This window comes from Podarcis liolepis (genome assembly GCF_965112155.1).
Source record: "Podarcis liolepis genome assembly, chromosome: 17".
Lineage (NCBI taxonomy): Eukaryota > Metazoa > Chordata > Lepidosauria > Squamata > Lacertidae > Podarcis > Podarcis liolepis.
The window spans coordinates 43,973,670-44,001,063 of record NC_139571.1 but is presented as its reverse complement, the minus strand read 5'-3'; the positions used below and the strand labels follow the sequence as shown (position 1 = coordinate 44,001,063).

Sequence of the window (27,394 nt, the reverse complement as noted above, 5' to 3'; positions counted from 1 at the left end):
AAACTCCGTAGCCAAGACCCTCATCTCCAGAACCAAACGCCTGGCTGACAAAGACCACTTGACAACTGAGTTACAGAATCTCTCAAATGTGTTAATCGCCAATGGATACCAGCAAAACAGGGTTTCGAAGCTAATCCAAAAAGAAACACCCCCCAAAAACCAAGACACAGAAGAAAACAATGGCATGGCCCTCCTTCCTTATATCAAGGGCACTACAGATAAAATTAGCAAAATCCTCCATAAACACAATATCAAAACAGCCTTTTGCACCAACCAAAAAATAGCCAATATCCTCAGAAACCCCAAAGATAAAATCCAGTTGGAAAACCAAGGGGTCTATGAAATACCCTGCAAAGTCTGCCCAGCCACGTACATTGGACAAACAAACAGACGAATAAATGCACGTATCGCAGAACACAAGAATGCCGTCAAAAAAGAAGAAAAATCTTCCTCTCTTTTCCAACACATGAAAGAAACAGGACACGAAATTAATTTTGCAGATTCCAAATTGCTCTTTAACATGGAACATCACCACAAGAGAATAATCATGGAAGCCATCGAGATAGAGAAACACCCTCACAACATGAACAAGCGTGACGACACGTCCCGCCTGCCAGACATCTGGAAATTAGCCCTCCCCACAAAAACCGACACCAGATCCAGAGGCACACAGAACGCCACCACCAATCAACCACACCAGACCCAAACCCAGACCCTCTCCACAGATAAATTACAGACACCATCCAGTAACCAAACCATAGTGGCACCTCCGGATGCTGCACCCCCCTACAATCCCTACACAGATCTGGCTGGCACAGGGCACAAAACCACAGCTCGCCCCTATACACGAAGCCAAGCCAGAGCACAACTAAATGCAGTACAGCCATCTTCCCAGAAAAACTCTTCACAAATTCAAGAGGTCAAGACACGAAGGCTTTAGCAACTAATCCACACCTAATGACCCACCTAAGTGGTACTCAGAATATCACTCAAGAAATCACTCAAGATATCCCTCAAGTAATTAAGGAACAAAAGAAGAAAAGAACACTAGCCTGGGAACTTCCCCTCTGCCCAGAACTTTTGAGGCAATACACCACACCCCTCTACAGTATTTATAGGAACTCAAACACTGAGATCCCGCTCTGTTCCAGTAACAAGAAGCCGAAAGCACCAGCCTGAAGATGACGAGTGAGACCTCGTCGAAACGTCGCCTAGACACCCCAACTTTTACACGGGAAGACACCCGAGGACACCAAAACCTGCATTCCTGTACCCGTGAAAATCTACGAAAACATATATATATATATATATATATATATATATATATATATATTGGGGTTTTTAAACATATCATTTCCAACAATCATTTAACATAACTTTTTTTCTTATACTATATTTTAGACTTCCGTCAACAACTTCTGAAGATTTTCCATTCTCTATCACTTGTCCTGCATTTCTTAATTTCTCTATTACTTTTAATTGCCCTTAACTAATAATTCTCATCATAGTCTTTCTTGCAATGTTTTGAATAGTCCTCCTTATAGAACTTCCTGCAATCCTACTAACGTAATCTGTTTATTACAGTTGCTTTTCAAATAGTTCAAATATTTACTCCAGTCTTCTAAGAATCTCTGATCCCGCAGGTTTCGAATCCTTCCTGTTAATTTATCTAATTCTTCATGGTCCATTAATTTCATTTGCCATTCTTCTTTCGCCGGTAATTCTTCTTGCTTCCATTTTTGTGCCAATAATATTCTTGCTGCCGCCATTGCATATAAAAACAACTTACAATCCTGTCTATTAATATCATCCCCTACAATGCCAAGTAAAAATGCTTCTGGTTTTTTTAATAAATGTATATTTCAACATCTTTTTCATCTCATTATATATCATTTCCCAGAAGTTTTTCGCTTTTTTCCATTCCCATCACATATGATAAAAAGTTCCTTCCTTTTCTTTACATTTCCAACATTTATTACTTGTTTCCAGCATCCTATTCTCACAGTGGCCAACCAGATGTATATGGGAAACCAGCGAGCAGAAGACGGGCGCAAGAGCTCTCTCCCCTCCCATGGTACCTTGGTTTATGAACTTAATCCATTCCGGAAGTCCATTCTTAAACCAAGGCGTGCTTTCCCATAGCAGCGGGGGACTCAATTTACAAATGGAACACACTCAACAGGAAGTGAAACATGTTCTGCTTCCAAGGCAAAGTTCACAAACCAAAACACCTACTTCTGGGTTTGCAGCATTCTTAATCCAAGTTGTTCATAAACTACCGTATTTTTCGCCTTATAGGACGCACTGGCCCATAGGACGCACCTCGTTTTTTTGGGGGGGGAAATGAATAAAAAAAATTATCCCCCCCCCCCAGCCGCCGGGCTGGGGCGGGGGAAGCCCGAGCTTCCCCTGACCCCAGCCCCCAGAACAGGCTGCCGCCCGCAAGCCTTGCAAGCCCGGCGGGAACTCCCGCTCACAAGGCTTGCGGACACCTGCGCAAAGCACGGGGTGTCCTCCGGAGGGCACCCCGTGGTCCGGGCTGCAGGACGCACCGATGCCTCTCGCTCTCCAGCTTCAGCGAAAGCCTGCATTCGCCCCATAGGACGCACACACATTTCCCCTTCATTTTTGGAGGGGGAAAAGTGCGTCCTATACTGCGAAAAATACAGTAAGCTGTTCTTAAACCAAGGTACCACTGTATTTGGAAGCATTGCTGCCTACAACTGAGGAAGCAGAGCATAGACATCATGGCTAGAAGCCATTGATAACCCTCTCCTCCATATATTATCCCTGGGCTGTGCCTTGATCAGAAGGCTGGAACTCAGTTGACCATTTATGCTGTATTATTATTGTCATTATTATTATTGAGTTTACAGTAAAATAGGTAGTGTATTGCTAATACAAAACATGGGAAACCTCTCTTAACAACCTGATGCATGCTTCTTCTTCTTCTTTTTAAATTCAGGATGGCCTGGTGGGAAGCAAATCACTACAGGTCTTACAGCCTGGAGTCAGAAGAGAGCAGCGAAGAGGAGATAGAAAGAGATTTAGAAAGTGGGATGGGTGCGGATTTGGAGTACGCAGACCCTGACCTGAGCTCCATCAAGTATGTTATAGGTGATGTTACCCACCCCTCTGCAGGGGAAGAGGATGCCATCATCGTGCATTGTGTAGGTAGGTGGAGCAGACTTTGCTAGAAGAGACCTCGTTTTTTATTCACCAGCCATAGCGTCCTCTTAGGTCACATTCACACCACACATTTGAAGCACTATGATACTGCTTTAAACAGTCATGGCTTGGAGCTGTAGGGTATTAAGGGTGCTGAGAGTTCTTAAAAAGGTAAAGGTAAAAGACTCCTGACAGTTAAGTCCAGTCGCGAAAGACTCTAGGGTTGCGGTGCTCATCTTGCTTTACTGGCCGAGGGAGCCGGCATTGTCCGCAGACAGTTTTTCTGGGTCATGTGGCCAGCATGACTAAGCCACTTCTGGCGAAGCCAGAGCAGCACATGGAAACGCCATTTGCCTTCCCACCAGAGCGGTAGCTATTTATCTACTTGCACTTTGATGTGCTTTTGAACTGCAAGGTTGGCAGGAGCTGGGACAGAGCAACGGGAGCTCACCCCGTTGGAGGGATTCGAACTGCCCACCTTCTGATAGGCAAGCCCCAGGTTCAGTGGTTTAGACCACAGCACCACCTGCGTCCCTGCTGAGAGTTGTTAGGAGACCCCTATTCCATTCCCAGAGCTACAGTTCCCAGAGTCCCCTGTGAGGAGGGATTGACTGCTACACCACCCTGGGAAATGTAGGTCTCTGAGAGGCACTAAGGATCTCCTAATAACTCCCTGCACTTCCTATGATTCTTTGAGAGAAGTCATGGCTATGATAACACAGTGCTTAAATGTATGATGTGAATATGGCCCTAGTGTCCTGGTCTGGTATTGAGTCTCTGCAGATTCTAGGATGCATGAAAGGCACAGGAGATAGAAATTCAGTCTGATGTGGAATTTCTGGAGTGCTCTTTCCTTCAGCAAGAACACAGCAGGCTGATGGTAGAAGGAAGGAGTGTTCTTTCTCTCTGCCACGGTCCTCTTGGTTTTGTCATGCAGTGGGGAGCTTTGTCCCCTGCTCATTTAATATAGAAATGCAGTGAATTGGTAAAGAAGGGATGAAGCGCTCCATACCTCTGCCAGCAACCTGTTTGGTTTCTGCAACACAGAAATGCAGACGTCTCTTCCTCTCTTCTGGCAGGCCATTCACTTGCCAGGGTGAAATTCCTTGTCACTTACAGCAACAAGCCAAGCAGTTTAAAGCAAGGCTGGTATATAGAGAGGTCATTAAACTCAATTGGCTGCACAAAGCATGAAAATAATATACTTGCTCGTATAATCGAATGTCAAATGATGAGTAAAAGTCAAATAGTTAAGGAGAGAACTGGTGTCCGTAAGTTTTCTTGTGAATACTGTCTGTTCCAGAATGCCAAGAACTTCACTCAGTCTTTGAAGACATTAGTTTGGCATTAAGTCTTCCAGCATGAAATAGGAGAGGAGCGCTTAATTCATTCACAGTCATGTACCATCAAACTTCTCTGCACCTCTCTGCCACCTCTTTTAAAAACTCTTCTGACCGTTGCTAACAACAATTTAGCCTTGGCCAACAAATTTCTAATCAGTTGACTATTTGCACTCTGTACACAACTCTGTAAATCATTTAAGAGAAATACTTGTAGGATATGAAGCCCTCTGATTCCCAGCCTGGGATTTGTACATCTTGTTCTGCCACTATAAAGTACCTTTTCTTAAAACAAGGTGGCCTGTAAGTGAGTATGTTTCATTTAGCATCGTATAGCACCCCCAGGCTGCCCTGGATTTTCCCCTCCAAAATTCATTTTCGCTGTATTAGTGACCTCCAGAAACGTTCAGGTGGCACAGTCTAAATCAAGGATGCGGAGCATAGGGTCTTCCAGGTGTGCTGGATCACAGTTCCCATCGTCTCTGACCATTAGCCACCCTTCTTTTGGCTGATGGGAGGTGGATCCAACAACATCTGGAGGGATACTGGTTCTTTATCCATGGTCTAAATGCATAGCACACGTCTTTAAGCAACTGCTGGTCACTTATGGCCTGAGTGGCTGAAGTCAGAGTTGCTAAAAATCTGTTAGTCGGTAGCAAGTACATTACAGGAGGTATTTTATTGCTGTTGATCATGACTTGTCTGGGGAGTGGCACCATTCTTCCATCAGGGTTTGGATCACTCTTCCACATTAAAGCACCCAATGAAGAGGTTTATAATGCAGCCACAGATCCATAACTCTTTACCATCACTAAGCCATACAGGATTAATGCATTTACATTTGCCAAGGCAATCTCTAAAAGCAGATTAATATCAGAAGGTCTTGCACTTGCCTTGAAGGCCAGATTTGTAGCTTGGAAGTGCTCTCAGACTTTGTCATGTTAGTTGTTCCATTCTAAGAATGGATCTCCTACGAACCATTGGAAGCTGATCTATATGAACTTCAGTCTCATGGACCTTTTCCCTCCCTTTAAAATAGTATCATCTAACTCTTTGCTTCAGATGACTCGGGCCGTTGGGGAAGAGGAGGCTTGTTCACAGCTCTGGGGAATCGCTCTGACCATCCAAGGAAAATATATGAGCTGGCAGGAAAGATGAAAGGTAAGCAAGAGATAGGTAAAAGCTACTGTAGTTTTAGGGGATTCCTCCTTTTTAAACTGTTATTTTTAATCAAATTATCTCATTTATAGTGTAAGCATTTAAGACGCCTCATTTGGACAGTCTGTATTCTTATTTTCTCTGCCTTAGATTAAACTGTTCGGAATGAACAGGAAATTGTTCCTTTTACTTTCTTGTTCATTATCGTCTGTGAGGAAAGAGCTACCATCCCTTCTAGGGCAGAGTAAAGCTGTAAGAGAAGCCTGTGCTAAGATTAATTGGATGACAGTTGCTTCATGTGTTCACTTCCAGTCTCTTACCTGCCAGGTGTAAGTAAACTTCCTAGTGAATGCACTTTGGTGCGTAAATTTATCCGTTATGCTACATAGATTCCGGGACCTTCTTAGTGGCTGCTTCCAGACTTTGGTATTCCCTCCCTAGAGTAGTTAGACTGGTTCCCTCCTTGTTGTCCTTCTGCCGGCAGGTGAATACCTTCTTGTTCCAACAGGAATTTGGGAGCTGACTACTCCCAAAATGGTCAGTTTATTGATGGGGCTGGTGCCTTGCTGTTTTTGCTATGATTGTCTGTATGTTTTTCATAGATCATATATTCTATTAATGTTTAATGTCTATTAATGTTTGTTTTTTAATGATTGTGGGTTTTTCCTGTGTTTTAGCTGTTCTTATTTTATCTGTAAGCTGCCTTAAGTCCCTATCAAGGAAAAGGCAGGGAATGAATGAATAGATAAATAAATAAATATCCCTGAATCAGCTAAGAGTATAAACTGGATTCTTCACTCAGATTTTAGCCATAAGCTCACCATGTGGCCTTAAACAAATCTTTCTCTTTTTCTCATACTTGGCTCCCCAAATTTGGAATAATAATACTGACCTACTTTACAAGATTAAAGAATACTGAGATAATGTGGGTGAAATGCTACATAAAACCTGGATGAGATACCAGTTAATCCCATTATTCATATCCCCACATCCCTGCAGTGTGACATCTCAGCACACCTGTAAACAGTTGGTAACCTATAATCCAATGAATGCTGGCATTGAAAGCATTGCCAGCTGACTGATGGAACATACAACTGTTGCAGTCATAATTTAGAAATTTCCTTCTCTATTGCTTGCTCCTGGCAACTTGATGGAAACAATCTGGATTAATCTACACAGGAGACAGGAAAGCCCAGTTAAGGAGCTAGAAAATATCATACTCTGCTAATTAATTAATTAATTAATTAAAATTAATTCTGTTTTGTATACTGTGTTCACCATCTATGAAAAATCAGCATTATGCTAAGTACATGAAAGAGAGAGCAATACAGCCAATCTGACTTTCATTCAATCTGACTCATTCATCCTGAGTGCATTTTCCCCTCAGTGTTCCACAGAATTCAGTGTTTTTTCCCGTTGTTCTTAATTATTTTTGTAGACTTGACATTGGGAGGAACTCTTTTATTCCCCATCGATGATAAGGAATCCAGAAACAAAGGACATGACTTGGTAACTATACAAACAGATGGTTTGCATTTCTTTCGTTTTAGTCATTCCAAATCTTGTTCCTTGCATAAAAGCTAGAGTATCGGAATTGTTCCATACTTATTCCAGAAGTATAAGTGTATTTGCAAAAAAGAAAAAAAGGAGGGGAAAAGAGTGGGAGTGTTTCTTGCCTATAAGCCATGCATTTAATTTTCGGTTTATCTGATCACAGCATATATGATTTCTTCCTAGCTGGCCCTTATTGTAGCACAGCACCGAGACCGTTCGAACAACTTGTCTGGAATTAATCTCCCTGCTTTGGAAAGGGGATTAAAGAAAATTTATCTTGCGGCCAAGGATAGAGATGGTAAGTGTGCCTGTGACAGCAAGTGTGCCAGTTGTTGAGAAGGCTAGTGCCTGAAGTCCCATTTCAACAAGTTGAAAGGGATGGCTGGGACATTCTGATCCTCTAGAATTCCTGCCATTATGGGGTTATTCTCTTGGAGAACTCCATGTCAACAGAAACCCCAGCTGTGGTGAATAATGTCAACTGTTTGGAATCGAAAGCTTCCCACATTTTCTGCAGTGCACCTGCAGCTTGGAGCAGTCTTAGTTCCCTCGCTGCTGATAAAAGCTTGGAATTCTCACTATCACCACCAGAAGCCAAAACAACTAAACGTTTCTGATAATTTAACCTCTCACTAAAGAGGTTACGGTGTCCCCAACACTCCTAGTTTATTCCCTTTGCATATCTTTCCCCCATGTGCCTATGTGTTCTCAGTGCTGCCTTTAATAGGGTTACTTACGTAATTATGTTTAAATATTTATTTGGATGGTGTCGTTTTAGTTGCATTTTTTTAAAAATTATTCGGTAAGCTGCCTTGGGTCCTGTGCTGAGAGATAGGCGGAGTATAAATAAAACGAACTGTGCCAAAGACTCTGCTGTTCTTCACACAGGATCAAAGGGGGTTAAATAACTCTTTGCCTCTGGAACAGGTGGCTAATGTTTAGGGCCAGGTTGCACCCCTGGCTTCCGGTTACCTATCCTTAACCTTTTTGGTCCCGTGACAAGAATTTCCTTTGCAATATTAACTACCTAGTTACATATCCTTTGTTTTCATGTGAACTACAACTCAGACAGCATTTTTCTTTTCTTTCTCTCAGCAAGTGTCCACCTGCCCCGCATTGGATACTCAACCAAAGGTTTTAATTGGTATGGGACAGAGCGTCTTATCCGGAAGTACTTGACAACAAAAGGCATCCCCACATTTGTGTATCCTTCTGAAGTGCACATCTTGCAGTTCTCAGTCTGCCATATCTGTAAAAGCCAGAATGTAGAGGTTGGAAATTAATTGCATCTGTTTTACACAGCACATTGGGACCTTCCAAATGTTAAAGCACCAGACTGGCACTGCTTGATGAGTAACAGGCCTTACCACTTTCCCAACAATTTTGGAGGTCGTGCTTTGGTTTTTAGTGAGGCCACGAGGTAGTGGTGGAACAGAAAATCTCTGCTCTCTCCCCAACCTCCTTCACAGGTTTCTTAATACAAAAGGCAGATAAGTTGCAGTTTGTCCTGCAATTCTGGAAGACTACAGCATTACAGTTTTATGTCTTTGAGGGAAATGTTATTGCAGCTCAATCCTACACATTTTTACTCAGATATGAGTACAGTACTATCATTTTGAGTGGTGTTTATTCCCAAGTACAGTGGTGCCTTGGTTCTCAAACACTTTGGTACTCAAACAACTTGGAACCCAAACACTGCAAACTCAGAAGGAAGTGTTCTGGTTTGCGAACTTTTTTTTGGAAGCTAAACGTGCGCCGTTTTGAGTGTTACACTTCCAATTTGAGTGCCACACTTCTGATTTGAGTCCCACATTTCCATTTTGAGTGTTACACTGAGGTCTGTCTGTTTTTGTTATTTATTTTGCATTTTTATATTTGCAGCTCTTTTTTGTTTTTGTGCCTGTGTGGAACCCAGTTCAGCTACTGATTGATTGATTGATTGATTGATTGATTGATTGTGTGACTGCAGTACATTGTTTATTGCTTTCATTTTATGGCTCAATGGTCTCGTTAGATAGTAAAATTCATGTTAAATTGAGTTTTAGGGGTTATTTTTAAAACTCTGGAATGGATTAATCCATTTTGTATTGCTTTCTATGGGAAAGCGTGCCCTGGTTTTGGAACGCTTTGGTTTTGGAGCAGATTTCTGGAACGGATTAAGTTTGAGAACCAAGGTACCACTGTAAGTGTACACAGATCGCATTAAAATCTGCAATCATATGTAAGCAGCTCCAGTACGAGCTCCGTGCATAAGTACGTAAATATTTTACTTCCTGACTAAAGGTAATAATAGTTTTAGGTATTTGCTGAGAACTCCTTAACTATTCCCTTTAGATACTACTTTCCTAGAAACAAGGCATCATCTTCACAAGCATCCACATCAGCATCATCACTGCAACCATAAAGGTGTTAAAAAATCAATTAGAAATAACCACTCACAGTTCGCAGCGCTGCTTCCTGCTCTTTCTGCAGCCAGTCAAGATTCATGTTGACTTTCTTTATAATTGTTTATTTAAGCAGGAACACAAGAAGCATGTTTAGAAATCTGTCTCTCTGTATCAGTGATGCGCACCAGAAATTTAGACAGAGTTCCATCATGCATCCAAGTTTTTAGAACAGAAGCTGTACTTTTGCACTTCACCACAAACAAGCCTCCTAAAACTGGCTTGAGTATTTGGGCTTGGATAAGACTTGTTGACGCTGAGTACAGTTGGAGCCACACAGCGGACAAGAGCAGCACTATAGCAGTGTGACTTGGGCTTCCATCTCCCAGTGAAGTACTTTTTGAAAAAACTTTATTTTTTCAAAACATTTGAGAACAGCTGTGTTTTTAAAATAAACCACTTTTGTAAAATATGACTGAATTGTCTAATCTTTAAGTGAAATGGGTTCTACTACTTGGAAGAACGTAAAGCTTTGTGATTGACAAGGTGGGCAAAGATACCAAATTAAAAGCTGTCTTCTTAGGGCCACTGAAAATGCTGTGTAGATCTTGCAAGGGCTGTCATATTTGCAAACTGCTGATGAAGTCAATCAGCCCAGTTAGGTTAATATTCTCTGTGCCAACAGTTGCCAGGAAAGTATCTACTTTATGATGTAAGCTTAGCCCAAAATGTTGCTATGGAAACTAATTCACTAAGGATGCTTTAGGAAAAGGAGCAGAAAAAGACAGAACTTTGTCCCTTGACCCTGGCTGGAGGTGGTGCCATCAAAGTGTCTGCGTGCTTCAGGGAGAAAATCAGGCAGTTCAGGGACTGGTGCTGGAAAAGACAATAAGGCCTAACTTGCCCTCTGTGAGAACCAAACATTGGCGGTTTGGGTGATGCCCCTAGAACCCTAATGGGGTCTCTGGTAGAGTGTTAATGTTGGGAACCCCTCCATTTCCGTTCAGCCTGAATATATATGTAAAATAAGCCTCAGACCATTGAGAAAGCCACCAGCCTCCAGTAAACCTTTGATCCAAGGAAGCCAGATGGAAGGTATGTCCGGAAACACTTGGGCTGCTCAGAGCCTGGGGGGTGGAGAATGATAGGATATTTAGAAAAATTGAATAACTTGAAATAACTTGCCCAGGATGCTGCCAATGATCTGAAAGGCTGCCTCCATTCCTACCAACCTTTTCAGGAGTTAATATTTGCATGGGGGCAGCCTCTTGTGTTAGTTCCACCCACCATCAGAAGTGTGGGGAATGGAGGGTCTTCTCGGTAGTGGCACCCGTCCTGTGGAACGCCCTCCCATCAGATGTCAAAGAGAAAAACTCCTACCAGACTTTTAGAAGACACCTGAAGGCAGCCCTGTTTAGGGAAGCTTTTAATGTTTAACAGACTATTGTATTTTAATATTATGTTGGAAACCGCCCAGAGTGGCTGGGGAAACCCAGCCAGACGGGCAGGGTATAAATAAATTATTATTTTATTATTTACTGCTGAAGATTTCATAGTTTTTAACCCTGACATTTTTTTCACGCTCATCTCCTTTTGCTCAAGTTTAAACTGTTCTCCATCTGGAACAGTTACCTGCATTGCAGAGGGTTGGACTAGATGACCCCTGGGTTCCCTTTCCAACTGGGTTTCTATTATCATTTTTTTTATAATTGCATGCTATATGGCTGTCACCACCTGGGACCTTCTTGTGAAGGGCAGAAATCTTAAAATAAAAGGGAAGAGGTGTGTGCAAAGAGACATTTTTCTGGGACTTAGGCTCCTGGGCCTCAGTTTGCCAACATCTAACTAAGGAGGGGGGAAGGCATGCGGCAGGAGGAAGAAGCTGGAGACCACCTCCCCAAAGGTAGACAAAGACAGCAAACGGGGCTTTGAGGGAGACGGACTCACAGCTGAGAAGACTTGGGAGACGCGTACAAGAAACAGAGGGGTGGAGAAAGCAGAAATCTGGCAAACCCTGAAGGCCAGCAGCCCCATCCCCAATTTCATGAGAGAAACTGGGAGGCCTGAAAGATGGAGTGTGGCCAGGGGCAGGACTATTTGCAGGTGTGCACAATTGCAGAGCAGCTACAGTCTTGCATCCTACGGAAACTCCATGCACCCCAACTGCCATGATGTATGGGCCTCGCCAGGATGCGCCCCAACTGCCATGATCTACAGGCCTCACCCAGCTGCAGCCAACCCACCGGGAAACCCATCCTGTCGAGCACAATCCGGCCTTGGGCAGCTGGGCCCATGACATCCCCTACGGTGGGCAAAAGCCAAACTCAGAATGTCAGAATGACAAAACCTCCGGAACGACTGAGGCACCTTCAAAAAGGTTTCGTGATTTGTTGGCTGAGATCATTTACTTTCAGAAGTCGGCACTCCGGTGTGGCTTCCCTGTATCACATACGCAGCCCAACAAGATAACAAGAAACCACTGACGGCACATGAATCAATATGACTCAACCTTCCCCACACACAGATGCAAGCAAATCTCACTGCAGCCAACTAAAGACAACCAACCACGCCTTGCCCCCCAACCTCTCTCACTACTACCAAGGGAAAATAGAATAAAACGGATAGAAAGAGAACCTGCCCAAGTGACACGGGCATAAAACCCCACAGACACACTTAGGTATTCTTGTCCCAACCCCCTCTCCCCCCTTCTTCCCCAGCCTTATTCTGTATACAACAATAACCTTTTGTACATAATGTTTTTACATCAAATATAAAAAAGACTGCAACTTGAAAAAAGAGAGAATGCACATTGTTTTGTAAACTAAGGAAATCTTTAATATATATGTTTTTAAAGGCACATCTATGTTGATACAGCAGAACCAGCAGTTTTGAGTGATAATATTACATGATTTATTTTAATTATCCCATATTTATCCACGTTTGATAACTTTTTACAATGGGGTGGTGATGTAATGGGAAGTTGAGGGACCTGCACAGTTCCTTGGGGCTGTTTTCAGTTCATGTGAAGGGTCTTAGAGGCTCCTCTGAAAATTCAATTGATTGATTGATTGATTGATTGATTGATTGCCCCTCATCCAAAAATTTCAGGGCATAAAAATACAAAAAAACCCACAAAAAATACAGAATAAAAACAAGGGGGGGAATCAATAACCACCCCCCTCTCCCACAAAAACATTCAAAGCCTCAGTTCACAAGGAACGTTTTTCCTTGGTATCTATAGGTAGTATAATGAAGCCACCAGGTGAGCCTCACTTGGGAGAATAAAGCCCCTTTTATTTTTTAAAAAATTCCTCATTCTTGGTGCCTGTTGGTGGACCCAGAAACATGGCACCATTTCCTTCAGCCCTTTTCTTGGAAATGCAGGCAGGGCACTGCTAGAAAGCGGGAGAGAGGGCAATGTCTTCCACTCCGAATCTCTCTGTGTATGTGTGTTGGGGGGCAGGCAGGGGGCAGAGAGAGTTAAAGGCTTAAGTCCTGGTTATAGAAGAAACCTTTTTGCCTACTGCCTAAAAAAAATGATGATAGTCCCAGTGCAACTATACAACTGTGAAGCCTTTTCTATCTCTGGTAATTGACTAGAGGATAATTTGTCTGTGAAAGAAAGAGTTCTGCGTCTTGCCAGGGAGATTGAGAATTCTAAGTTCCTTTTATCCATTTTTTTGTTTTAGATCCCTTTTTCCAGATTTACCCGAGTGAGGGGTAAATTAAAGGGCAGGGCAGGTGCTTGGAAGCCAGATGAAGATACCAAGTGTTGACGTGGGTCTGAGATGGAGAGAGAGAGAGAGCCCACAGTCCATTGGGTGAGGCCTTGGCCAAATCTGACTTCACAATGGGCTGTGGAATGTTTTGCTTCCCAGGAAACCAGGTGAGTTGTTTGAAAGAATCCTGAGATCAGTTAAAAGCTCAGTCAACTGTCTCCTTCAGATCAGTTGACACCAGAGATGTCTTGCTGCTTTAGAGAACTGTCTTTTTTTGGATCAGTTGACAGTGGAAACATCTGTCTCCTTTGGACAACTATCTTTGGCTCAGTTGAAAGCCCAGAGAATGGTATTCTGCCTCCCTTGCTGCCACAGAAGGTAAGGTAAGCCAAAGTGAACTTCTACAACCAAAGAGGAAAATGATATCGAAATTATACAGCTTGCTCCTTGAATGGGAACTGAAAGATGAGATAATAAAAGAACCAATGATAAAATGGTCACAAGAGCTGGGCCAGACAATTCATTTAGACAGATGGGAAAGATTATGGAAAACTGATATAAATTTTACAGCGTGCTATTCGATTAAGGAAAATATAACGAAGATGTTTTACTGCTGGTACCTCACCCCAGTGAAACTATCAAAAATGTATAAAAAACAATCAAATCTCTGTTGGTGGTCACGATATATCATATGTGGTGAGGGTGCAAAGTGGTGAAACAATTCTGGATTATGATACATGAAGAGCTTTAAAATATATTTAGGAGTCCAATCTTTAAAAAACCAGAGGCATTTTTGCTGGTTTTAGTACTGAGTGACATTCCTAAGAATAAAAGGAATGTATTCCTTTACGCAACCGCAGCAGCCAGAATCATAGTGGCAAAAAATGGAAAACTGATAAAATACCAGAATTATTAGAATGGAGAATCAAATTTCTTGAATTCATGGAGATGGCAAAATTAACAGCATCAACTAGATGCTACTCTAATAAAAAAATTAATAAAGAGTAGGAATGCGTTAAGGGTTAGGGTCAGGGTCAGTGTATAGGAAAACATGAGACTTATGGTTTTGTTACATATTATTTTATTTTGGAGTTGTCTGTTTATTTTGGAGTTGTTTGTTGTAAAGAATGTATATTATGTGAATAAAATAATAAAGGAAGAAAATCTGGGATTAAAAAAAAAGAAGGTAAGATAAGCAGGGAAGAAGGGAGACATGCTGAAGCCTTGGTCGTCCCCCCACCGCATGAGCAGTTTTAAAAGTTGCTCCTTGGTTATTTGACCTTCATAAATGCCATGCTTGCAGGGAGTGTTCTGGTTAATTTTCTGAGGGTTTTTTTTTGGGGGGGAGGGTGGTTGTCTCCATCCAAATGACAGGAGAATTACCACCTCCCCCTCAAAAAAAATCAGTAAAATGCTCCCCCTGTCCCCAATTTCACCACCCACAAATAGGAATTTCTAGGAGCTCGTTTTTCACTCAGCCCTAAAATACACACCCCACCTCTGCAGGGCTCACACCTGCCGCCTCAAGTACTCCTTCCCTCGGTTGCATTGCCAGCATCTTGAATTAGTTTCTCAACTCCCAATTCCTATCAGTGCTAGACAGCAGATCCAAGATGTCAGATGTCAAGGAGTAGGGGGAGGAGGAAAATTGGAATCTAGACACATAAAACAGAATGAATTAGCATCATACCATTGGATAACTAGTCAGGAGTTTGTCCTGACCCTGATTGTGAATGGCCAAAACTAGCCTCTCACTGTCAAGTGTGGAAAGTGGACCAAAGGACCTTTTTAGGAAAGCAGACCCTGGGATCAGTTCTGCACTCAAAATGAAAAATTGTGTCACTGTGGAAAGAGAAGTGACTGGCTGTGACCTTTGTCTGTTTAAAAAATTGTGGTGACTTAATGGTGCCGCTCTCGAGGCTTCACCCAGGGCAAAAAACCTGGCTTGCCCCCCTCACTCCCATAGCTCTGGGTCATAACTCTTTGTGGAGCACATGCGCTGCATGCAGAAGTTCAATCCCCTATGGCATCTCTCGGGAGGGCTGGGAAGGAAAGACTCCTGCCTGAGGCTTTGGAGAGCCACCTGCCGGTCAGCATGGAGGTGGACCAATGATCTGACTGGACAAGGCAGCTCCTTAAAGTCCCAGCAAGGGTGTCTCTTTGGGCATCGCTCCCAGTCCAGGAAGAGAGCGGGCGCCATCTCTCTTTGAAAGGCAGAACCCAACTTTTTTAAAAAAGGCAGGGGGAATCTATTTTAGCTGTGTTGTTTCCAAACCCTGGTGGGACTTGGCCTCTGTCTGACGTTCCTCCCCTTTCCGCCTTCTTTGTGCACAGCTGTTTATGATGGAGGCTTCTCACCTGTGGTTCCTGCACATCTCAACTGTCCTCTTCTACCACTTCCCCAACCTTGGAGAGTTTCTAAAGATCCCAACTAAGGCTGCTTCTGCTTCTCAGCTGGAGACCCTCCAGACCGTTGTGCAGGCCGTGCCGCATTGTGGGTGGTTCATGAGCAGAGGGGAATGGTCCCTCTCCCCAGCTCATAGGCCTCGCTCAGGACGAAAACTGGAGGACAGCACTAGATGAGCCCTGCAGCAACTGGATCAGGCCCAAGGAACCCTGCTAGAGTGGCAGCCTGTTCTCAAAAGGGCCTACAAGCAGCATGGCAAGAGGCCAATGATAAAAAGGGAGACCATAAAACCATGTTTCCTCGTTCAAAGGTGGGAAACTGCACAGGCCAGCCCTGGTGTGTGGATTCTTGCTATTCGGCTGCTTGCTGTCCAGCTGTGGGCGAAGCTTGACAAGATGCCTCCAGCCTGAGTTTGGGAAGGTTTTGAAGCTCCTACCATAGTCCTTCACCAAGAGGAACAGACAGCAGCCCCCCCAAGAGACGAGAGCATCTCTATACTCCCAAGTATCTGTTTCTTTAAAACATATTAGCATTTTTTCTTTTGTTTTATTATTATTTTTGCTTTTAAATTACTTTATTGAACTTAAAAAAATAACACAAAATCAAAATTATCCATAACAAATAAACATCAAAGAATTGTCAATATCAATCACACTTGATCACAGTCGTCTTCTAGTTCCATTGACTTCCCGCCAACTCCATCTAGCTTTAAATGTATATTATCTAGCGCACTGTGTCTATTTTAACTAATTGCTTAGCCAAGATACTGTACTTTCTTAAACTTGTTCGATATATAACAGAAGCTATTCAAAGGCTGCCACAGACTTTATGTTGTTGCAATCTTTTATGTAACTTTTAAATAAACCCCATTTATTGAAAAATCATTAATGTTTTCATTTATTTTCTAAATTACAGTAGTAGCACCAATGAAACAACAAATTGTCCAACAACAAACAACTAAAATTTGTCCTGGTATTTGTACAGACTTGTATCGTTATAATAAAGTTTAATTTTTTATACTTTTTATTAGTTTTACATTTTTAATTTTACATTAAAACATAAGGTACAATAATAAAATACATAATTCTCTGACTTCCTTCCTCCCCTCCGTGGCCACTAGCATTTTCTTCTGCATCTCATACCATCCTCCATTTATCTATAAAACTCAAGTCTTAACCATAGCCTTTTTTTACATTGAATGTGTTATTGTAGTCCTGCATGTTTTTAACTGTTTACAATGTTCTTTCAAATAAATTTCCCAATCTTTATTAAAGTTTTTATCATCCTGGTTTCCGATTTTTCCAGTCATTTTCACTATTTCAGTATAGTCCAACATTCTTGTTATCCACTCTTCTTTTGTAGAAATCTTCTGGTCCTTCCAGTTCCGGGCTAAGAGCATCTGGCTTGCAGTCGTAGCATACATGAACAATCTTTTCTGCTCCCTTGGAATCTCTGCACCTAAAATTCCTAATTTAAAAAGCTGCTTTTTTTAAACAAGTGTTATTTTAAACATTTTTTAACCATTATAATTTCCCATTATGCTTTTATCTTTTTACAACTCTACCACATATGATAAAAGGTGCTCTCTATTTCCAACATATATTTGAACAATTATACATTTTTGCTAGTTTACTGGGAGTTAAATACCATCTATACGTCATTTTCATATAGTTTTCTTTTAATGTACCACATGCCCTAAATTTTAAATCTTTCCTCCACAACTTCTCCCATGCAGTTGTATATTATAACCAAAATCTCTTGTACATTGTATCATTACCAATTTAACCTCTTCATCCTTAGTATCCTATTCTAGTAACATCTTATACATTTTAGACAGCGTTTTTACATTATTTTCTACCAGTTCCTTTTCAAACCTTGACATTTCATTACTAAATCCATTCCTTTTGTCAGTTTTAAATACATCATTTAATTGGTGATTATAATATTACTGATTATAATAAAGTTTCATTGAATTATTTCTAAAGGTCTCCTTTGGTGGTTTCCTTCTGTGATCTAAGCCATTGTCTCTCAACCTTGGACCTCCATCATCCCTGACCACTAGTCCTACTAGCTAAGGATGATGGGCATTGTAGTCCAAAAACAGCGGGAGGCCCAAGGTTGAGAAGCACTGATCTAAACAATTCATATATTCGATAAACATTTGCCATGTATTCAGTGTTCAGATCCTCCCCTTTCTTCCAGGATCCAGGCAATCTGCATCCGTGCAGGTGTTAACAGAAATGCTGGAAGCTCATTATTGGGCTAACCTTGAGTGATCAAGAGTCTTAATTCCTAGCAGCATCACTGCAGGAGACAATTTAACCACCATGTTATATACTAAGTTATTTTTTAAAAATACATTGCTCCAGAAAGTTTTAATGTTATCACAGTGCCACCACACATGGATATTAACAGCACATTTCCCTCAACAGTTGGGGCCAACTTCTTTAGCTATCTAGGATAGCCTTACTGGTCCATAATGCCACCTGTGCAATAACTTTAACGCAGACTCCCGGATTATGACAGAAACTGATTTCACTGTCAGACCACAAGGCGGCCTATTTTTCATTGGTTATTTCTAGGTCCATTGCACTTAAAAGATTGCCATATTCAAGGGCTATTAGGGCTCTATACATTGAAGACACTATCTCCTTAAACAATTGAAAAGTTAACAAAAATGTCTTCTAAAATTGTCAGATTCTTGCATGCCTGGGCAGAGATATCTGGTTTTAAAAGGAATCCTAACAGCTGATTAAGGTGATATCACAATCATTTGAGATTTGGTAGATTGGCAAGGAAAAGTTCCCTTCATGTGAGAATACCATTTACATCAAAATATTTCAGCTGTTCTGTTCCCAACTGCTCCAATCCGGCCACGCCCCCTGCCTCCTGAAAAGACAGGTGGAATTGGCGGGGTGGGGTGTGAGAGGAGAGACCAGAGGGACTAGCTTTAAAACCTTTTGATTTCCATATGGTCACTGCAGCACATAGGAAGGGGTTTGTGTCTCAGCAAGCACAGTTAGTAAGACCTGCTCTATAGACTGGTTCTGGAAGTTCTGTTTTCACACATGGTTTCCCCTTCAGCTGGTGGATTAGCGCCATCAAGTTTTTAAATTGAAAAAGCATTCTACTAGGTTCAGAGATGTGGGATTCAGAATCTGCCCCCACAAACACTCCCATGTACAGTTCCAGCTCCCAGCCGTGCCCTCTTCCCCTCATGTATAAACTTGTCTGTTGTGTGTTGCCATATTTTGAATTGCTGAGGCATAATTACAATTGGCAACACTGGAAGAGAAATAAAAAGCTCAGTTGCTTCTCTTCTTTGGTAACACCCCTGAATCATTTTCCTCCTCTGTTCCACCAATCTTTGTGGGAATAATAAATACTGCACTGACCTATGCAGAATTGCTATAAGGATTTCTGAGACAATGCACGTGAAAGCTCAATACAGTAAATGTATGCCTTTTTTCTGTCATGGTGGAGCACAGACATTTTGATTTCATAAAAAAAAAATGTTTCTGGTTGCTTGGTGTTAATTTTTTATTTTTTCCTTTCTGTGGCTGCTCTGTTTAGTTGCTTCACGTCAGCTAGTCTTTAGGATTCAAGACATAGACCTATACATGCTTACTCAGAAGTGTCTTACTATGTTCAGTTGGGCTTACTCACAGGGGAGTGTGCATAGGTTGGAAGACTTAGCTGCCATCCCAGGTTATCTGTAAAATTCATATCCAGACTGGATATTGAATGCATCGTCTCTCTGTCAACATGAACACATGTTGATGTGTGCACACTGCAAGTCCCCATGCAACACAGAGGTGGCCTTTTTGCATACTAAGGGAGGAAAGCTTGTTTCGAAATGTATATTGTAAGGCAATAATGTTTCTCCCAACCGTATCTATTTTAAACTTTATTTCATTCCATTTATCTGTTGGAGATAAATGGGTTGTACCTAATCCCTTTCCTCACATGTTTTTCCCTCACAACACACCTGTAAGGAAGGTTGGCTGAGAGGTTGTAATTGGCTCAAGGTGACCATGTACGCTTCATGGGGAAGCCAATATCTGAGTGTGTTATTATGTAGGGGGCAACACAGAGCTCACACAACCATCCTTGGTATCAGAACTGGAATGCTAAAAACAGGTAACCTCTTGAAAGCTCCAGAGGGCACAAAACACCACAGTTTGATTTTTGTGTGCTTCATTGCATGAGGGCTACAAAGTGGTGCGCATTTGAGTTGTATTTAGAAGTCAGACTTTGCACTTTTTCCAGATAAAGCAAAATTTTGCCCACACCATCACCTCCATCTCACTAAACCGGTGGCAAAGTGGGGTGCCAATCTGTGGCTCATCTCAGGTACCCAAATGTCTTGTTCTAGCCCTGACAGCGGGTGCACGCACTGTACAAAGAGGTGGGTTTTCTTTGGGCAGTAAATAACAGCAGAATGCGATCAGGACATTCTCAACACTTACTCAACGTTAGATAGACTGTGAGCAGATGTTTCAGCAAGTCATGCGCACGCTCTGGGTTCTATTGGGAGAGCACTTCACATCCCCAAGCAACAAATTTTAGAGGCTTTTCTCGAATTGCCCGCCTTTGGTGTCTCCTGTCTCCATGGCTCAGGTAATTCTCAAGGCATTACGAATACTACAGGCATTGTACACATTCAAAATGAAAAGTATATGCTTGCTTTTTATATACTAGAACCTCTGTAGGGCAGTTTGAATATTCAGTGTCTCTGATGTTGCATTTTGAATCTGACAAGGACCAAGGTAACTGAACAACTTCCAGATATCTAAAGTTATTACTTGGCTAGTTATATTGCATGCCCATCCATCCAGGGTCTGTTTTTATTTCTTATCTAACTTTATGAAGTTGTATCACAGTTGATTGTTAACCATTCAGGCATGTTGTAGTAGTGAAAGTAATAGTGTCGTTGGCATATAGTAAACAAAGTGATTTCTGCTACCGGATAATCTCAAACATATGGTTTGGGGAGAGACATATGGTGTTCTTCAGATAAAGAACACATCCTTGTCTTACCCTTGCCTTTATTAGAATGGAGTTGGTAAGATTTACCTTGGGATTACATGTAATATCTGTTTTTGGTGTGTGTTTTTTGTTGTTTTTAAAAAGCTGTCCCTAATCTCTTTTGAATCAAAAACAGACTTAAGATATACAGTAGAGAGAATATAATTTTCCTGTTTGATGTTAGAAAATACAGGCTGAAAAATATTTCAGCCCTCTGCTTCCTGGCACAGAAACATGAATCTTACCATATTGGCCCAAATATAAGCCACACCCAAATATAAGCTGCACCTTTAAAATTCAGGGGGGGGGGGAAGAGAGAGAATACCCAAATATAAGCCGCTCCCATAAAATTCTGCGGGCACTCACACCCATTCTTTTTTACCGTATGTCTGTTTCAGCAGCGGTATCATAAAACCCAATTTTTGTAGGGTCGCAAAACTTTTCACGGTCGAAATTTGGAAAAAAAGTGAGGCTTATATTCAGACCAATACAGTAATAGTTTTTATATAGAATTCCCTGATAACCACTGCCATGTCATGGATCACATCCTGTCCACCCAGTGCTTTTGGGAGCCCAGCCTTTCCTGGATCTATTTGTTCTATGAAATACTAGGAGGCCATGGATCTGAGATTCTTGCGCAATGGGGTTGGACCTTTGAGTTGAGGGTAGTGAAGGTTTTTGGAAACACCGTCGGAAAATCTAGAGGACGTTTAGTTCTTATCATTGCCTTTGGTCCATCCTGGCAGGGAAGTGACGTGGTCTGTAACTCTGTACTGGGCAGTTTGCAGCTGTAATTCTTGTAAAAGTTATGTTTAATGTGCATAAAAAGCTATGTTTGTGTGCCTCGTGTATGAAACTTAATAGTTTACATTTGCAGAGAACTGTAGCAAGTGCAACAGGGGCATGCACAAAGCTGTGAAAAAAGGTGGAGTCTTTTTTTCAGTATTATGTAAACTGAACGCATCCCTGGATCTCTCTCTGAGGCTGCCAGCATATTGAAGAAGCAAGTTGCTTATCCGAATCTCTCTCTGAGGCCAGTGAGAATAAGTAAGAACCCTAAATAAAACTGGGCTGCATTGCTGGTTGCTTAACAGCAGCGTCTTGATTTGCATTTGCAACTTTTTTGGTGACAAGCTTCAAGATAGTTTGCAGGAAACCCTCGAGCTCCTTCCTTGGTGTGGAGCTCAGTGATGCCTCCTCGCCACAAGCTCCAGAGCAGGGGATTCCGGATCTGGAGGGAATGGGGGATCCCTCCGAAGCCCCCTTCTCCACGCGGCGGCGCCAGGAAGCCCCGCACCCGGGACTTGGGCAGGGCAGCCCGCGCCCAGGCTGGCCAAGGAAGCCTCTTCCAGCCCAGCCTGCCTTCTGCTCCCGACTTGGGAGAGCGGGGCTGGCTCGCCCTTACGAAGCAGGCACGCGGCCGGGCTGCACCTCGTTTCTCCCCGCCGAGAGGCCGGCAACTCCCCGCCCCCAGGCGGCCGCCTGTCTCTCCTGCGCGGCGAGCGCTCCTTCCGAGGGAAGCGCGCGTCCAGGCCAGGCTCGCCTTGGCTCCCAGCAGGCCGAGGCGGGCAGGGCTAGTCTGGGCGGGCGGGCGGGCGGGCAGGCGGGGCGCTGTCCTGGGCACAGGAAGCGGAAAGCGCCGCCGCTGCTGCAGCCGCCGAGTCGGAGCCTGGAGCTGAGCCGGAGCCGGAGCAGGAGGCGGCGGGCGGGCGGGCGGGGAGGCTGGCGCGTTGCGCGCTCCGTCCACCGGGAGCTGCAGGATGGCGCGGCGGCGGCGGCGGGCGAGAGGTCAGTCGCCTTCTTCCTCCTCTTCCTCCTCCTTCTCCCTCTCCAGGGCGCGGCTTCTCCCTCTCCTTCGCCAGCCCGGCGCGATCCTCCTCCCGGAGACGCGGCGCTTCTCTCGCCCTCTGCGCGCGGCTTGCGGGGAGACCCTCTTGGCTCTGCCTCTCCCGTCGCGCAGCTGGGTGAGAAGGGAGCGCGGCAGCCCGGCTCCCCCGCCGCCCGCAGCCCGACTGGACTTTCCGGCCCCCGGGAGGAAAGTGCCGCTCTGTCCGCCGCCAGCCTCTCCCTTGCGCGGGAGGGAGGAGCAGGCCAGACTGCCGCTTCCCCGGGGCCGGTGGGGGCCCAGTTCCAAACGGGGCGGCCGGGAACCGCAGCTTCTGAATTGGTGTTGCTTGAGCTCCGGGCTAGAACAGAGGAGAACCCACGGGGCTACTTTTTCTGCTCGCTTGGGCGCATCCTTGCCATTGCATCTGGGCACGGGTTGCTTTTACCTCATGCTACAGACTGGTGCCAACTCTGGGGGTGCAAGCAGCATTAGCTGAGTGGAGATGTACCCTGATCTGCAGGGAGAAGGGCAGCGATGATGAGTGCCTTCTGGTTGGGGCACTGTTGCTTGAAATTGCCTTGGGCACCTCGTGGCAATGGACCCCCAGCCCCGGGGGCCTTTTGCAAGGCCAGCAGGAAGCATGCAGGGCTGAGCGTGGCTGCTGCCTTCAAGCTGCAGTGTGCAACACCCACCCACCCACCCTTGGCCACCCTTCCTAGGACAGTTGGGACCCTCTCCTGGAAAGTGAGAGCGCTTTCAGGGAGCAGCATCCATCTGCTGTTTCTGCTTTCAAGCTGGAAAGGTGGCAGGGGTGGGCAGGCAACAGTTTGGTCGGCTTGGCCAAGGCTATTCAGCTGCCTTTGCCATGCAGCTGCCAAACAACTTCCAGCCGTCTTCCCAACTTTGGAAGCTGGGAAGGACAGGGAGCGTGACTAACTGGATGCTGCTGGCATGGGAGGTCTCCAGGTGGACCCTTCGCACCACCTTAGCCAGGTTGCTGGCCACCACTTCCTACCCTTGGAGCTTTGGACGGAAAGATTCCTTCCCCCTTTCAGCAGGGACAACTGTGTAGTTGCCGAGATGATCTCCACCCAGCTCTGCGGCTCCAGAGTTGGGAGGAATGCTGGCTGCTTGTCGCGCTTACCAGGAGGTGCCACCGCAAGTTGCCATAGTGAGCCTGGCAAGGGGAATTGTTGAAGGCTGGTTCCTCCCACATTCCTTTCTTTACAGGCACAGTTACTGCAAAGTGAATGGTGTTTTAGGGAGTCATTAACCAAAATAGGCTAATTCCAGGCAAAAGCCTTGAGCAACACCCTATCCTGGAGGTTGCTTGGAAACTTGGGCAGACGTCTAGTGCTGGTTATGATTTGGGATTGCAAGATTTCTTGCAGTAATGCTAGGTACTTTCTAAAGCCGTTGTTTGATTGTATGAGTGAGTTCCATGTAGGAAATGCAAAAATATCAGCATGAAAAGACAATGTAAGAAATCAATCCACTGCACAAATACTTAGCTACACTGTGGGTTCTGGGTTATACACCAGTGTGCCTCAGAATCTGCTTAGCTATTATGCATAGAATTAGGTTGCATGCAACCAGTGATTCAACAGGTCTTTCCTACAGTAGAGAAAATATTCCCTTGATGAATGGAAAGTGTGTTGCCCCGTAAAACTCTGGTGTTAAGTAAAAACAAGCTGTTTGATGCAAGTTCGAAAATACTGCATCTATAAGGTAGCCCTGTGTGCCAATTTAATAGTCTCAGTTGAGACTGTTTAGCTGGAAAAGACTGTAAAGCCTCAAGGAAGAAATCAGTTATGCTCAATTTTATTAAGGGAATATCCTTCAAAAACCTCTGAGCTTGTGCTGTTGGGTGCCTTTAGTAAAGTATTGTTGTGAGTTACATCTGCCTAAGAAGAATATTATTACACTTTATTTTCATTTATTTGCATAACTTATTTACACAGTACCCTTAGTTAAAAGTAATGTCATGGTGGTTCACAAAATAGACAGCTATAGCACCCAGGGTTTGGGCTGAAATAGCTGGTGCCTGATGGAACTCGGAAGGGAGATCATTCCTCAAGGTGGGCGCCATCACAGCTGCTGTCTGGACCACTTAGGTAATAAACTAAATTGGGCATCATCAAGATGAAGCTTGTCTCGTTTTACCAGCTGACTACAGAAATGGTGGTAGAAGAGATACCTAGTTCCATTTCATTCAAAAGCTTATAACAGAGACAGCTCCAGATAGGTTGATATGTTAGTCTGTTAAAGCAATCAGGGGGGAAATGTCTTGTGTGACTTCAAAGACCAACTGAAAATTTATTGTGCCATAAGCTTTCATGGAGAAGAGCGATTCAGCTGTAGTGCTCAGTGTTTAATTCTTGAGGGTGCAAAGCAATTCTGCTTTTCAGCAGAGGGCAGCAGCTGCAGGATAGTCCAGCATTTTACACACAAGTTGCAGATGGATGTTAATAATTGGTGGCAAAACACACTCGGGTTTGGTTAGGGTGCTTTTGCGTATAGAATAGAGACTGGAATAAGCAGCGCAAACACTTTTCCCCAGAAGTTCTTTATGAAAGCACTAATATTAACAATGTTAGAATCTTAAGCAACATTAATGCACCTGATGTCCATGAAACCTTATAGTAACAGTGCAGTCCTTTACTCAGAAATAGAATCATAGAATTGTAGATTTGAAAGGTAGGCAAAGGGTCATCCAGTCTAACCCTCTGCAATGCAGGAATCAAGATACTAGATGCATTAGTTCACGTACTGCTTCTTTGCTGAGTGAATTGCAGGTGACCACCAAGTGTGAGAATAAGCAGCACTTGAACCCATGGCCTTCAGAGATGCTGGCAAGCTCTTTAACTGCCAGACCACTTTGCCTCTCATAGTTTTCACTATATTCATTGACACCAAATGTCACAAGATTATTTGTTGTTCTAATAAATATTTGTAATGCTTCCCAACCAATTTAACTCCTAAACTTTATATTTTTAGATTTTTAGTTAAGCTTCCAGCTTCCCTCTCCAATGCAGACCAAGGTGATTTCAGCGCTTTCTGTCATTGCCTACACTGAATCATATATTGGCTTAATAAACTAAGATATGAACGAGCCTTTTGCTTCTTACATGTAGCTCCTTTGCCCCTCCCTTTGCGATGTGAGCTGTCAAGTCAGGAAGCGTCTAAAGAACTATAGTCCCCCATTTAATCTGAACCGGGGGACTGCGGTTACCAGCCATGAAACAAGGCAAGATATAGAACCAAATTTAAACCATGGTTTACAGTGCAATTATATATGATAAGCAGTTTAGCTCAGTTGGTTAGAGCATGGTGCAGACGTGTTCACTCAAAAGTAAGTCTCACTGAGTTGAGTAGAGCTTACTCCCAGAATAGCGAGTCTCGGATAATAGCCTGGCTTGTTCCAAATCATGCTTCAGACAAAATGGTAATTATGGCTAATTATAGACTTCTTGTTTTGATTGTTCATGACACAGAGGGAGGACAAAAAGAGCTATTTGCATGGGCAGAAGTCTTGTTGGTTCGTATCTCAGCTTATTGAGCAGAGATGATTATCCAAACCATTGTGGTCTGGTTCACACAGAATGCTGGTTCAGAGATGGTTTAGGTTGACATGCATAGACCACAGTGAACCTTACATTAGTTTGGCATTTTACTTTTAGTTCTACCAGGTGATCAATAAGAAAGGCTTTGCTGCATTGGCTTAGCAGGTCCTGAGTGATACAGCAGGGTTGTGTTTTGATCGGGGTCTCCAGAGTCCTGGCTGCAGCATTCTGATAACAGACCCTTCTCTTGGTTGTGACCCTCACTCTAAATGTATCCTGACTTTATACTGTCGCAGTGATATTTTTTTTAAAAAAAGTTTATCCACCTTGTATGCAGTTTCTTTGCCCGCTACATGGTCATTTCATTTTTTGGTCTTATTTTATGTATGGGCCATTGTAAAACACAACCTTCCTTCAGTCGTCTCCCCCCCCCCCCCCCCCGGTCATCTTTTGAACACATTAAACAAAACCAAAAGCTTTCGAAAATCGCAATGATTATACTTCCTAAATTCAGATCCTGCCCTTCCAGTGTGCAAGGTAAAAATCACCAATCCAAGATTAAGAAAATGCACAAGAGAAGCCTCAAATTGAACAACAGCATGTTGCATGGTATAGTGCTATACTGATCAGAATACAGCAGATCTAGGTGTGACTTCATCCTCTTTATTCATATGTTCAGATAGTTAAGGGCCAAATTGCATGGAGACTTCAGCAGATGTAACAATCGTCCTCTCATCGTGAGAAAAAATTCTGAGAAATTCTACCTGGACGGCATTTTCAAGCCCGTTTCCCGGCTCTGTCTGGGAAAATCCAGGCGTATGGCAGCCCTATTTTCAACACACAACTATTAAAGGCACCCCAGGTTCAGAGTGTTTGAATATTAATCCCCAAAAGCAGGAAAAGCACCACTTTAGGAGAACCTAGTATTTGTTTGTGTTTAATAGTCCATCTCATTAATATTTACTTTCCTAGGTTTATGTTGAAGATGCTTCCCTAGAACTGAAGACTGAAATTACTGTTCTCTCAAAATTTTGGGCGGATTATCGAAAATCGGAGTCAACCACCACAGCGCTTTCTTCGGACTTAGTGGCCTGCTTGGGTTCCTTTGTCTTCTGTTCCCCGGCTTCTCTTCCACCATGGATACTGAGTCAACCTACTCTGGATATTCCCACTATTCAGGTCACTCCAAAAAGGCCCAGAGACAAGGGTATGAATACTTTTATCGCAGATCTGGTCTAGAATCTG

At 43.4% G+C, this 27,394-nt stretch overlaps 2 protein-coding genes across 11 annotated transcripts in view; both read left to right on the top strand.

The window, feature by feature from the left end:
- The window catches only part of CHD1L (chromodomain helicase DNA binding protein 1 like), a 40,932-nt gene extending 30,856 nt beyond the window's left edge, over positions 1-10,076 (top strand). For all 3 annotated transcript variants that reach the window (XM_083481711.1, XM_083481710.1, XM_083481712.1), the window contains 6 exons: positions 2,966-3,174; positions 5,571-5,669; positions 7,105-7,175; positions 7,404-7,518; positions 8,316-8,424; positions 9,555-10,076. In XM_083481711.1, coding sequence (XP_083337837.1) covers positions 2,966-3,174; positions 5,571-5,669; positions 7,105-7,175; positions 7,404-7,518; positions 8,316-8,424; positions 9,555-9,624 — 673 coding nt within the window. In that variant the 3' untranslated portion in view covers positions 9,625-10,076. The remainder of the gene's footprint in view (positions 1-2,965; positions 3,175-5,570; positions 5,670-7,104; positions 7,176-7,403; positions 7,519-8,315; positions 8,425-9,554) is intronic.
- Positions 10,077-10,370: 294 nt separating this feature from the next.
- Positions 10,371-27,394, top strand: part of VANGL1 (VANGL planar cell polarity protein 1) — a 61,783-nt gene continuing 44,759 nt past the window's right edge. For 2 of the 8 annotated variants that reach the window (XM_083481840.1, XM_083481834.1), the window contains exons 1-2: positions 22,140-22,546; positions 27,122-27,356. In XM_083481840.1, the coding sequence (XP_083337966.1) occupies positions 27,286-27,356 (71 nt within the window). In that variant the 5' untranslated portion in view covers positions 22,140-22,546; positions 27,122-27,285. Of the gene's footprint in view, positions 10,700-13,293; positions 13,491-13,606; positions 13,702-22,139; positions 22,723-27,121; positions 27,357-27,394 lie in introns of those variants that run through there. The other 6 variants (XM_083481839.1, XM_083481835.1, XM_083481841.1 and 3 more) reach the window with 6 other exon arrangements.